We start from the raw sequence: 14742 nt of genomic DNA on the forward strand, positions 1-14742 counted from the left end.
GCACTTTAATCTTAAGCATTAATTTTGAGACATGTTTAACAGTGTTGTTTTTAAAACGCGGCACATTTGGCAAATGAAAGTTATATATACAAGAAATATGTTTTTTCATAAATTACTAACAGGGAGACTCGACGTTTTCCGAAATTGAATTAGAATCAACGACTGTGTCATACTTGCTATACTTTTATTGTCATCGAAATCGCCAATTTCTCAATCAAATTGATTTATTGCCGCTCTAGTAAGGAACCCACCATGGTGCATCGGGAGTAAGCTTCACATGACCCCCCAGTAGTAGCTTAGTTCATAATACATTGTAGTTTACATTGCACTGTAGAGAACTTACTGTTTATTTTATTAAATTATTTTTATATATAACGGCTTGAATTAAAGTTCTAAACGCAAGAGACAGATCTAATGGTTCAAGTACCTACTGTTGATTTGATAAGCCTAGCCCGTCTGCTTTTGCGGTGATAAAACTTCTCATACACTTGTTGGCCTGTATAAAAGTGTTATCGTTGGTAAAAATCGGACTGTTCCTTCTTTAATCGGATTTTTTTTTATATTATCGATTTCAGATACTTATCGGTGGAATTCCGTTATAAAACCTATCTAATAACACTTCCAGGTACATAAAGTATATTTGTGTACCTACAGATGTGCCAAATGTCGTCGGTGCAGAGAAAAAAGTGCAATAAAATTTGAACAATAAATGTACCGCTTCAAATTTCCCGCTTTTCTAGTGATCGCGTTGTACAATGAGAATTATGTAATGAATTCTAAACATAAATTCTAGCATCATAAAATCTTGACGTGAATCTATAGTATAACTCTCATCTGTCTGTTTAAATGTGTTTATGTATGTATGTATGTATGCATGTATGTATGTATGTATGTATGTATGTATGTATGTCTGCCTAAAATTTTCGACAGAGGCGACGGATTTTCACGAGATCGGAATCGTTTTGAAGATCGACCCTTACGATGACAAACATTGATTCATTCACCCTCAACTGGCCACTTTTCTACAAGGAGGGGTCGTTTTTTTTCGCCGATATTTTCGAAAGTCCTCTCCTCTTTTCGATTAACTAGCCTTAATTTAAACCTTCGCCACTTCCCGTTTGGCGATAGTCGCAACGACAAAGACGTCACGTTATTTTTTCTCACGTTCTTTTCCTCCTTCGCGGTACGGGTTCGAGCCTGCCTGCCTACTACCGCTTTTTTTTTTTACTCAACACGCACCTTCAAACACCCGGGCAACGCTGGGCTCCCAGGATAGTCCTTGTTTAGTGACAGAAGAAATGAGCACAAATCTGTTCTGTTCTGGTAATTTATTTTACCCTTCCTAAGGTGGGTATTCTACTTGTTAATTACATGAAAAGAAAATCATTTTATAGATTTTTTTTTCGAGAGCTAAAAGTATGAAGTCTTTTTTACAGGGATGCTTGGATGTTACAAAGATAAGATCATTCGTGCAATGACGTTTAAAAAAGATGTGAAGTCAGTCGAGGAATGTATTGATGTCTGCAAAACAAATTACCTTTCACCAGCCGGTTTGCAGGTAAGTCATCACAATTTACATCCAATTGATAGCCACGTGTTTTTGCCAATTACACCATTCATTATTATTACTACAAAACATACGGCAGACCAAGTATGGTCCTACCGTGCTTAAACCGAATAATCAAACTGTACTATCGTCGGAATTTTCCCGGCAATTTACGTAAAACGCCGGGAAATGCCGACATACTAAGTCAGTGAAATCTCAGCAGACATTAACAGTGTTTGGGTGGGATTTTGTTGCTGAATGAGTTTGTCGAAAGAATACAAGTTCAACATTGCGGCGATGGGACAGAGGTTTGGGCTATAAGATTGGATACTATTCTTCGCACCCTGTCCAGAAGGGAGAGACTAATTGTGATTGCACCAGTTTAGATGTGTCAACAATATTTCCTTCGTGGACGAATTACAGCTTTGTAGAGATAATGGGTACTCTCATTTACGAGTAATCATCTAGCGTGATAGAGAAAACTCACCTATTTGCATCAGTCTTCGCAATGGCTCCAATGTATGTGTTACCGTCCATATTGTTTGTGAATGTTAAACCAATGAGTTTGAACGAACTCCCAAGTAAAGTGTTAATTGTCGTGGTTATTTATGGTTGAGAAGGCTTTTTGAATTGTTAAAGGAAAGAGGCTTAGTCGTAGTAGCATTGGACGTTACTATTGATTTATGGCCCCATTCCACTACAGACTGGATTTCGTTTTCTAAGGATTTTACCCTTGCCTTAGATATGTGTACATCCGTTCCCCCTTATGTCTATTATAGAGCGTTGTGTTCTCGATAAATACCCCCATCTTAGACACAATGTAATAGGGGAAGTTGTTTATGAATATCAGTAATAATAGAGGTCTAAGGATCGACGTCTTAGGCACTCTCGCATTAATATTATGTGGTTAGGATGCAAGTCTATCAAAGATAACCTGGATTTTTCTCTTGTCTAAGAAGGATTTAATCCCAGATATTATCTTTTCCCTTTTTTGAGGAGTTGGTGATAGGTTAGGGGTTGCTTCCGGTGATGATGTCATTCCCTTTCAAATTATGGTGTTAAGTGGGGGACGATTTGAGATTATCATCACATGGATTGGCAACTGTTTTTATTAGACAATACTCCTAGAGTTAATCTCCTCCTTTTTGTTCGAGTAAAGGGGGGATAAGAAGTGGGGGTTACTTCCGGTTATGACGTCATTCTTCATCAGATTATTATGGGAAATGGGGGACTAGTTGAGATTAACAAAGTGCTAAATATCCTAGATAGAGAAGATGTGTTTAAGTGCAGTGTGTCCTAGAAGAAATAATTGCTTTGTCTTTTGTTATTGTGTTGAGGTATAGGTTACTCAATAAAAATGCCCAATGCCCAATGCCCAGCCAACGCTAGTACTTTATGATTTAATTCTTATTAGCAGTCCTACATGTCAGATTGGTTGAAGGCTTTGGGTATGCTAAGGGCTAAATCCCTGGCTTATCCAGTGCATGCTGTGGTCGTTCAGAGATGGTCATTATAATATCTGCAGTAGATATTTACTAAATCCATACTGTCGGACAGAAAGATTTGCTTTTGCGAGATCGCGGACTAGTTCTTGATCGATTAATGACTCAAAGATTTTAGAAAAGAAGAGGAAGGGACCAATAGTGCGATAATTGAGCGGACCAGTTCTTTTATCAGAATTTTTATACATTGATACCGCAGACGGTATTTTTCATCTATATATGAAGTAAGATTCAGCAAGGTATTTATTGTAGTGTTTGAAAAGTACGAGGGATAGCTCAGCCGAGCATTTCTTACTTAGTATGACAAGGGGTTAGATCACGTTCACATCTCTTGGAGGTTTATTTTGTGATATATTGGGCATGAGAAAAGGTGATTTTCAAGTGTAGTAGGTAAATTTGAAAGGGAATTGTGTATTGAATCTAAAGTGGAATTAAAAGCGCATAAACAGGTAAGCAGTTCAGCCTTATCAGTTGCCGTGTAAGTTACGTCCTGGTTGTTAGAAATACTGATTTCCTTAATTCACTACACTATATATAAAATTTCCAACAATCACAAATTCATATATTCTGCGACTATGCGTTTTTTTTTTGTGATTTCGCCGCGGCTATTTATTTTTTACAATGATATCTAGTATTTATAATTTTTACCTATTTCTACTCGACTTATGACGTGCGAAACGGCAAAATGTATGCTGTCTTTGTGCAATGGGGGAGTTTCGTGTTGGAACATGTGTTTCAATGCCTGCTTTTAACTTTAACGGAGTAATGAATGAGGTAGACGGACAGACGTTTATAACATTCACCGAGTTTATTAGTTTGCTACATTTTAGGCCGTGTCTCGTCCACACATGTTCCACCAATAGAACTGAGCTGAAAAACCTATGTTTCTCTCGCTCTAAAACGTGACGTCATATCATCGTTCGATTTTGATCTGTTGCCTCTGCCTTGTAACCCATATTTTTATTCAACCTGGGTCGTCGTAACATGCACTAAGTGTAACCGTTGTCAAATTTAACACTAACTAATTAAATCGCTACTGACGTGGTGTTTCTTCTCTATTACATATCTCCACCAGCTTATAATATTTTATTTTAGTAACCTAGAATCAGATGAGAGCTATTAACTTTTTTCATCACGTTCGTTATAAACAAATCACTTAGACGTAAGGGTTTTCTATTTGGACCCATGTTTAGGGGAGATGGGCAAAATGTTGGTTCACATTACACTTAAACTTCTGTACGCCAGTTCATTCAGGGTTGCAGCTAACAGGGAGAAAATTTTAAAGTCTAGCAGTCCAAGAAAGAAACTATCAGAGTACAAGACTTTCCGGTATCTAGAGAGCTTTATAACCAGGGAAACAGGCAACAGGAAAAGCATTCCAGATCGTTATCTTCGAGAGAAGAAACTATTAGAGTAGAAGGCCTTCCGGCGTTTTGGGAGTTCTACAGTGAACGGGTGTGCTTATGTTGCTGAGCGAATTTGTCAGCGTATGTATAACTCCGCATCATTGGAGACACTAACTTACATGACACTATCGTTTCCAGGGTAGAGTTACTTGGTTGGGGAACGTCCTGGGAGCACAACCAGCTCCCCGGGGGAATAAATGATATCCAATGATGGGGACATGGAAACAGCAACACAACTGGTCGATATTTCGTCGGCTATACCTTGTGGCATGGGTCGCTTTTTGTCTTCATTGCATCGCTATAGGCATGTTTCCGTTGTCGGCATTGATGGCATGCTGGAATTTAGCGCTTATACAAAAATAGCGAACAAATGAATTTTTATAAAAATCTGTATATAATTTATTTAAGATTTCATAATGAGGAGCATATTTTTATAAAGGCCAGTTAAAACCAGACGCATTCTATGTCCGCCGTCACAGAATCCAAGCATCAGCTATTTTAAAACAATTGAATTATATTTAATTCTCTCTGTATCAATTGAAAGAGAGATATGGGGAATGAAAGAGAGAAATAGAGAGAGAGAGAGAGAGAGAGAGGGGGGTCGACCTTTCATATTCTATGGTCTTATATCATTTTGCTTTGGTTCAATATTACAAACAAACTGTTAATCTTGGCTAGACTCATACCAGAACATTTTCAAAACGATAAGCACCTGCTTAACACATCTGCACCTCACAAGTACAGACAAGTTAGGCATTAATGTAGAAGCCCCCCCAGCTCCCCCAAAAGAGGCGCTCTCCATTGCACCACACTTCTGCTAAAGTTGCTCCTTTCCCCTTCATGTCCCATTATGTCAGGTTTTATGGCTTCGTTTTCTACATACATAGCTGTAGAAACTGTATGGTTATAGTGGATGGTGTATGACTTATTTCCAACTGTTGTTTCTGGTAAACATGTTCCTAGCATTTGCTGCTGCATTTGATATTCAATTTTTTACAGATCGTTCAGAAGAGATATTTACACACTCCATTGTGTCAAGTCATATAATAGCCATCCCTCAACAGACCCTTACAGTTGGATATCAGTTGGCTCACACTCTCTACTTCTGTGTGATAGAATCTGCACTGGAATCATTGCTGGGAACACTAATTTTCTAAATAGCTTTCGTCATCAAGCCTTGATCTTGGGCAGGCATTATAATTCGCTCGTAGTCGTCGTGGAGCGATCCTTTTTTCAGACATTCTATCAGGCATTCTTTATCTATATAGTTCTGATTGAATTCATCCAGAAATACTTGGCACACTGTTGATTGGTATACTCTTCCTCTTTTTTTCTTTTTTTTTTTTAAATCTTGTCATTTTCTTGAAGCTGGAGTTGGAGTAGGCTACCTAGAATTCGCTCGTTAACTGAGATATTCCAACCGGGAGAGCTCTTTAAGATTCTGACGGTATATCTTTTCGGCCAGTCTATGGGTCATTCTTTTACTGAAATGAATTTATAATATCTATTTCTATGTTCATTTCATATTCAGTATGGAAAACAATGTTTTTGCGGTGGAAGTTATACAAAATATGGACAGGCTAAAAACTGCAACATGAAATGTAAGTCTGGTGACATTTGCGGTGGATTCTTCGCTTTATCTGTATACGAAGTTGGTGAGTTGCTTTTATTTTCATTCGCTTTCTCTATTATATATAAAAAAATGTAATTTTGCTATATGAGTTCTTAAACTATTAGGTTGGTGCAAAAATAATGTCGTTGTTTGCATAAAGTTGAACGAAAAAACGACATTATTTTTACACCAACCTAATAATTCAGTTATGAAAACTGTGTGCCACCCTCGAGTACTTTCATCTGTATCCTGAAGTCTGAGCAATAACAATTTTTTCCTAATTTTCCAATATTTTCTTTTCATTTCGATCATCGTTGCAAATGATTTTGCCTTAGTGCAACAGACGCTTACCATTTGATTTTCGTTGTGTTTCTGTGACTTTTCCTCCCTTCATAAAAATCACAGCCATTTTAAATCGTACCAAACAATTTTTGATGAATCGCTTTAAAAATAATATCTACTCATATGTAATTTCAATAAAAATAAATCTTAAGATCTCAGTGGGCGCCGTACCCTTCTAGTCAACTCGGAATATTTTTCTCCTTTCTTCATTGTTCAATATATTAGTAAAATATAAAACTACAAGAGCATGCTATTCAAAAAAGGAAGAATTATTTTATCTTAATACTAGCAGGCCGGCCGACATTGCCCGGTCATAAAATACGCTTAAATATGATATTTTGATTAATGCAAATTTCGTATTTATAATTATATTATATTATACCCAATATAGGTTAATGAATTCAAAAGTTAAAAAAAAACAAATGACTCGTGTGCCACCACCGAGAATCGAAACCAAAACGTTTAGGTTATGGTTTACTTTTTCCTTCGACGTTAATGCTTGAGCTATGAAAACATGCTGGAAGACTTGAATCAATAGATATTACGTTACGCATGCATATTCGTAGTGCCATCGTTTCACCTCCACCTGGTAAATTCCATTTTTTAAATTTTCACACTTTCCTCGGCTAAAATCAAAATAAAAAAGTTACCATGGGTTCAAATACCGTTTATATAAAGTTTCATGTCTGTAAACTAACAGAGGAGTTTGGTAGGCAAATTTAAAAATATATATATATACACGCATGCATAAATATATATAGAAAGTGTTTTGTGCTTATTAAAATCTTTTTATGCAAATATTATGCAAGCATAAATAATGTAGAATATTTGTATGAATATAATAGATAGAGTAAACAAAAATATATACGTATACATAAATATATATGGAAACAGTTTTATGCTTACTGTAAACTTTTTACTCAAATATTATGCAAGTATAAATCATGTAGAATATCTGCATGAATATAATTACACGTAGTACTTAACTAAAGATGATCATCCTATAAGAAAACCGCAAAAAAAAAAATTTGCAAGAGGTCAAAAATGGGTCAAAATTGAAAATATCGTTAAATATTTGGTACATACATCTTAGTTTATTTTTATTTTTTATTTTTAATCGGTTTATATGCGTGTCGCGTTGGTAACGCATCCCGCTTTGAATGCTACAGTTTCGATCCTGCCTAATGGCACCTTAATATTTTACAATTGAAATCACGACTCTATAATAATATATACGAAATCTGGGCAAATTAAAATGTCATATTTAAGCGTACTTTACGCTTGGGCAAAGACAGACGCCGCCATCCCCCGCTAGTAAAATCTATGTTCGTAGTAAACAGCACAGAAGTATTACAATGGCGTTTCGCTAATACCTGATTAGATTAGAAGTCATTTTGGTACTTATGTATTCTTGATACCGCGCTGATTTGTTATTTGTTGTTATTTCGAAAGCTATTCTTATCATGGGGAGAGGGTTTGTTACTAATCTGTGCTTCCACCTAACAATTTAATATAAAATATAGTAAAACTTGAATTTAACCTGAAAAAAAAAAACTATTTAAAAATATCGCGGTACCAAAAATGCATAACCACCGTCATCTTGTACTGAAACAATTATATATCCATATAAAATATTAAAACATGAAAATCAACGTCATTTCAATGGATTTTTTTTTTCTTTTCCTTCATAAAGAATTGCCGAAACGAGCCGCTCCAGGTAAGTAATATCTTATTTCTTTTGCTTATTTTATTAATTCGAAAAATAAATGTGGCCATCTTCTATTATATAAATCTCACCTGTCTGTTTTGTATGTATGTACGGGTCATGTCATATGCCTCTGGTACCATGTAATTTGGTCATCTTGTAATATATAAATCTCATCTGTCTGTTTAAATGTATGTATGTATGTATGAATGTATGTATGTATGTATGTATGTCAGGTCGTGTCATATGCTACTGATACTATGTAATTTGGTCGTCTTCTAATATATAAATCTCACCTGTCTGATTAAATGTATGTATGTATGTATGTATGCATGTCAGATCATGTCATATGCTACTGGTACCATGTAATTTGGTCATCTTCTATTATATCAATCTCACCTGTTTGTTTAAATGTATGTGTGCATGTATGTATGTATATATGTATATATGTATGTATGTCAGGTCATGTCATATGCTACTGGTATCATGTAATTTGGTCCTCTTCTAATATAGAAATCTCACCTGTCTGTTTAAATGTGTGTATGTATGTATGTATTTATGTCAGGTCATGTCATGTCATATGCTACTGGTACCATATAATTTGGTCCTCTTCTTATATAGAAATCTCACCTGTCTGTTTAAATGTGTGTATGTATGTATGTACGTCAGGCCATGTCATATGCTACTGGTACCATGTAACCCAGTACTACCTGCCTCATGGTTTGGTCACCGGCGACTGAACTGGTTCCCCCACCAGAGTTGTTTCGTGAGGAGGGTGACTAGTCTCCCTGAAGGATTAAAACCAAGACCATCCCAAGGGGGAATAAACCCTTTTTCGGGGTCAACGGCCAACTAACACTGTGTGTGTTTCTGTGTATGTATGTGTGTGCTGGGGTCGAGAGGGCTCCCATAAGCCGTGATAAAGTCAAACTTTCTAGGAGAAGCAAATATCTTATTTAAAACCCCATAAAGCGGGAGACCAGTACCCGCATTAAGCTGGTCTACAGTTTAACTTGCTGCTGGCTATCTTGTTCTTGCTTGTTGCTGGATCTCAAAATTTTGAATCGAGAGAGAGACTTAGCTGTCGTACAAAGCTAAGACTCTGTAACATCATCTGTGTATAGATACTCCCTCAGGCATTTGTCTATTAAAAGTTGCCCTGTGGCGATGTAAGTCATTTTTCGGCTCATGGACATTAATTTTCTGAGGGAGTGGTACTCGTCTGACAAGATGTTGCAATCATCATGCATGTATGTATGCATTCATATATGTATGTATGTCTGGTAAAACTTTCGACAGAGGCAACGAATTTTTACGAGATCGGTATCCATTTGAAGCCGACCCTTCGGGCGACAAATATCGAAAAATTGGCTAAAAACATTAATTTCTTCACTTTCAATTGGGCACTTTTCTACAAGGAGGGGTCGCTTTTTTCGCCGATATTTTCGAAAGTTATCCTCTCCTTTTGATTGACCAGCCTTAATTTAAAACTTCGCCACTGCTGGTTTGGCGATGGACGCAACGGCAACGACGTAACTTTTTTGACTTTTTTTTCCTCCTTCGCGGCACGTTTTCTTTTTCTTTTTTGCTCAACACAGACCTCCAAACACCCGGGCAACGCCGAGCACACAGGCTAGTATTGATTATAATTCTTGAAGCAAGGTTGTACATTTTTTCGTATTTTAATACTTTTAAATAAAACTCTAATTTAATAGGTTTAATCGTCAGAATCAAATATCGTTGTTTTCAAATCGACAAACGATAAATGTTTCTATAATCTCTCTTAATTCTGTACGGTTCGTTTATAGCTTTATTCACATATATATTTATACGTCCCAATCGGGCTGCTGTCTTGCTAGTCAAAGGGACTATCGATGTTAGGTTTCAAATTCTAGTATTGTAAGTTCAAGTCATTTGATAGGTAGTTTAGATTTTTGAATTTACACTTACAGGTCTTTAAAAGACAAAACAAACTTAACCATATATTCAAACACTACCATGTTTGAATATATGGTTAAGTGACAGTTTTAGTCATTTAGAACTGCTTTAAAGCTTTACCACCGCTCACTTATTTTTCGATCAAATTTCAACCAATTATTACAGTTTATAGATCAGCTTCTCAGCTATATTGTGAAAACAATTTCAATTTTCGTTCAGTAAAACAAAAATTATAGTGGATTTTCTGGTGTTTAAAATCGTACAAATATGTAAGGAGGTGAGCGACGCGTTTTATAACTGGTTTATATAGCAACTATCTCGCTTCAGTCACTACTGTTGCTACAAATTCAGAATAGAAGTATTAAGTGAGAATGAAAGCATGAAAGTTGTATAATTAGAGGGATTTTATTGAAAGCAGACGAGTGCCGTACATTGCTATTATTAAATATGTGTATAATGTTATGCTCATAGGGCAAAAAATAAGACTGAAATTAAACAAAGAACAAGTGAATTTATTGGAAGTCTGGAAAAATCATGGATTACAATAGAAAAATGTGAGCATGAAAAGTAATATGGTTAAGCTTAAACATGGAAAAGTAAAGGACTAGTTGTTAAAACTGGAAAAGAAAAGGACAAGATATTTTAGTAAAACATATAATAAATTTATAACTTAAAATATTGAAGTATTATTTTTTTTAATTCAATTTATTACATTAGATAATCAATTGTTAATGCCGTATATTTTAATTTATAAATTTACTAGGATTTCAGCCCGGCGTTGCCCGGGTGTTTGGATGTTTATGCTGAGCAAAAAAAAAAAAAAATGCATTCAATTTTTTAAAACTTTGACCCCTATTATGACCCCTTAACATTTGTTGTTTTGGATTCAAATCAAGTTATTAAGTTAGATCCATGTCCAAGCATCCTATATCTAATCCTATATCTAAACGCTTGAAATTTTAGATATAGGTTCCTTGGACATGGATCTAATTTAATAACTTAATTTGAGCACCCCCCCCCACAAAAAAATTCTAAGGCGTCATAATAGGGGTCAAAGTAAAAAAAAAAATTACCTCTGCGGTCTCTACCAAATTACTCAGACAATTTCTGGTCTGAACATTTTGAAATTTTACATAAAGAGTATTCAGAGATAGGGCAAGCTTTTTAATCGGTTTGCGTTGAAAATCTGAGCTACAAATATATAAATGTATATATGTATGTTTATATGTCTGCCTAAAACTTTCGGCAGAGGCGACGGATTTTCACAAGATCAGTATCGTTTTGAAACTCGACCCTTCAGACGGCAAATACCGAAAAATCTGCTAAAAACATTCATTTTTTTTTCACCCTTAACTGGGCACTTTTCCACAGGGAGGGGTCGCTTTTTTCACCGATATTTTCGAAAGTCATACCTTCTTGTCGATTGTCTAGCCTTAATTTAAACCTATGTCACTCCCGGTTTGACAGTGGTCGTAACAGCACAGACGTCACGTACGGGTTCGAGCCTGCCTTCCTACTAGTACTTTTTTTCTCTCAACACATACCTCCAAACACCCACGAAACAATGTATCCCTCTATCTGTTCTACAAGTACTTTAACGGTGAATGCTCTGACGAACTGCAAGCACTTGTGCCCCCTCGACGTAAATACCCCTGACAAACCCGACAAGCAGCTAAATCCCACCCCTACGCAGTAGAGATCCCGAGATGTAAGAGAGCCTTCTACTCACGTAGTTTCTTCCCCAGGACAGCTAGACTTTGGAATTCCCTTCCGGGCCCCTGCTTCCCCAACTATACTGACATGCAGAAGTTCAAGTGTAACGTGAACCGACAGTTTGCTGCCCAAATCCCTAAACAATACCCCTGATGCCTATGTCCCTGATAGTAGCCCCCTACAACAAAGTGAAAATGTGTCTTGTTTGGAGTGAAAATGTAATAAAAATATTACATATACTTGTATTATATTGTTTGGAGTGAAAATGTAATTTTTAAAAAAATACATACACTTGTATTATAGAATCGTTCAAAGATTTATACACTTGCATACTTTAAAAGATAAACTTGATAGCATAACTGCAGTTTTACAATTCTTCATCGACATAAAAATAATCATAACGCGTATCTATTATATCATATACTTTTCTTGTATAAACTGTGGCATAATGAAAACATTATAATAAACATTTCCTTCCTCAAATTTCAGTGTTTATTGGATGCTACAAAGACAAGCATATAAGGGCAATGATCTTTTTAAAATATGTGAAATCCGTTGGAGAATGCATCAATATATGCAAGCTAAGTGCTCTTGCTCCTGCAGGTGTACAGGTATGTAATTGTAATGGTGTTATTTCAATACATTTAAGTGGAATGATTATATTTCAATTCATTAAGCGCTGCGCATGCCATACTTGCTATATATTTCAATTTGAAAGGCAATACATTTCTTAAACGAACAACTAACATAAGAGATGATTTTAACTTTCGAAGAGCATCTATATATATAAAAGCGAAAATGTATGTATGTATGTATGTTCGCTTTTTGTGTATATCCAAGAAAGGCTTTTTTCAGAGAAGCGGTTGGTCGGCTCACAACTTCTTAAAACTTTTTATATCACATATAAATCATAATATCTCCGTGTTAACAACGGAGGTCGCCTGTCTATTTAATTTGCTCGACTTCGGGAAGATAAATATTCAACAGTTTTCGCTCACCGCATGTGGATTAGGCTTTTTCGTATAATAAAAGCGACACTAATTCTGGCGGAACTGTCCGAAAGCAATCAGCTTTGATTAATGTGGAAATATTTTCCTTATATCAAACAATTGCTATTCAATTTGGGCAAAGGGAGCTGCCCCCCCCCAACATCTTGGGAAAATAAAAATAAAAAGCGTTCCTGCAGTAAATGAAATACTATCCCACTGTCATATATCCTCATTAAGTCATTAATACGTGCACCTGCCAAATCTAAGTAATTATATAAATTCAAACATGTTTTCGTTAGTATTTCTCGGTGGCCCAATTGTTAACGTCGCACGCTTTTTTTTTCACACTTTAATTTCCAACTTCGCCTCAAGGGTTCGGGTTCGATCCTCATACTCACCTACTAAAACTTTTTTTTATTTTAACCTCCCCCGGAGTTGTGATTTACCCAAAACCACACACACCTCCAAACACCCGGGCAACGCCGGGTACTCCCCGCTAGTGTTAACATAAAAGTTACAGAAATTGTCAGATGCTACCAGATCAGGCTGTCTAAAGATATTGGCTTCCTGAAACGAAATGCAACTAACATTGATGCTTTTTGTTTTTCTACTTTCTTTTGCAAAACTTAATTATGTTCTGCAAAACCAAAACAAAAAAAAAACACCTTTTCCCCTTTTCCTTCTTCCAATTTCCCATTTCTCTTTTTATCTACCCCACTTCCTGATTGGTTTCCTAACTTAAAATATACGAAATCTTAATGCTGTAATTCTTTTCCCTCTCCTATTGCAAAACTCATTCATGTTCTGCAGGACAGGGAACGAAAACGATAAAATCCACTATCAAACAACCAAACCATACACTATAAACTAGCGATTGAAGCTACGAAGAGCTTAAAAAATGAAGACCTTCCACAAAATAACTGTATGCAACATGAATACTATTTCCAAAATAACTGGACCCTGCATTAAATAACCCGAAAAGGGTTGATATGCCGTAAAGAAAACAAACCAAAGCAAATTAAACATAAATTGTATGAATAATCATTTATTTAACCAGCACAATTAACATGTTTCACTGATTAGAAAATAAGTTAACATATTTAATCACTACGGCTGTGAAAACAGCATATTATTTTATTCTTTTGACTCTCGAGTATATATATATATATATATATATATATATATATATATATATATATATATATATATATATATATATATATCAGTTAATATTTTGTATATGCTTCCTATAAGGTGATGTGGTTCTCGGTTGATTAACTAAGTCGAACTGTGTCGGATATATACTCGAGAGTCAAAACAATGAAAAGAATATGCTGTTGTCACAGCCCTATTGATCACATTACAGCGTATACCAATTATTTAGAATTGTTTAAGATGGGTTTTGTTTCTGTCTTTCATATTCAAGTATTCGAAACAATGCTTTTGCGGAGGGGATTATAAGAAATATGGACTTGCTAAAAATTGTAACATGAAATGCAAATCTGGTGAAAGTTGTGGCGGTTCATACGCTCTGTCCGTATATAAAGTTGGTAAGTGACTTTTTAAGTACGCCTTTCTCCTTTCTACTGTTTTATTCAATCTTTTCAGTTATTTTAGTTACATTCGTTTACATTAGCCCAATCCATTAGCCATTATCGTCCTGAAAAATATTCACCATCTCCATCTATTCTCATTAAAATAATAAAATAAAATGGCGAAATAATAAAAATTTTTATGTCTCGGCAGTAGAGTGAAAAGCATATCTTATTTTTCTTTTATTAATATTATTGGATTTTTTTCCTTTTTTCCCCTTGTACACATTTTTGTGAATTATTCCATGGATTTCTGCCTTTGGATTATTTTGGACCATCTTCCAATTACGGGATTTCCTTGGATTTTACTTGTGAAAATGGAAATTCAAGTAACTTTCTTGAAGTTATATATTTGGATTTTACCGTCACTGGATTATTTATCTTCCACCAGACTATT

General features: G+C 35.5%; 1 protein-coding gene across 1 annotated transcript in view; it reads left to right on the forward strand.

Moving 5' to 3' along the window:
• LOC145239994 (IgGFc-binding protein-like) overlaps positions 1–14742 on the forward strand; it is a 266786-nt gene that overhangs the window by 35996 nt on the left and 216048 nt on the right. The window contains exons 6-10 of the mRNA XM_080103577.1: positions 1437–1558; positions 5986–6109; positions 8102–8125; positions 12254–12375; positions 14180–14303. Coding sequence (XP_079959703.1) covers positions 1437–1558; positions 5986–6109; positions 8102–8125; positions 12254–12375; positions 14180–14303 — 516 coding nt within the window. The remainder of the gene's footprint in view (positions 1–1436; positions 1559–5985; positions 6110–8101; positions 8126–12253; positions 12376–14179; positions 14304–14742) is intronic.

This window comes from Euprymna scolopes, chromosome 19 (genome assembly GCF_053919585.1).
Source record: "Euprymna scolopes isolate OS-2025 chromosome 19, ASM5391958v1, whole genome shotgun sequence".
Taxonomy (NCBI): Eukaryota; Metazoa; Mollusca; class Cephalopoda; order Sepiida; family Sepiolidae; genus Euprymna; species Euprymna scolopes.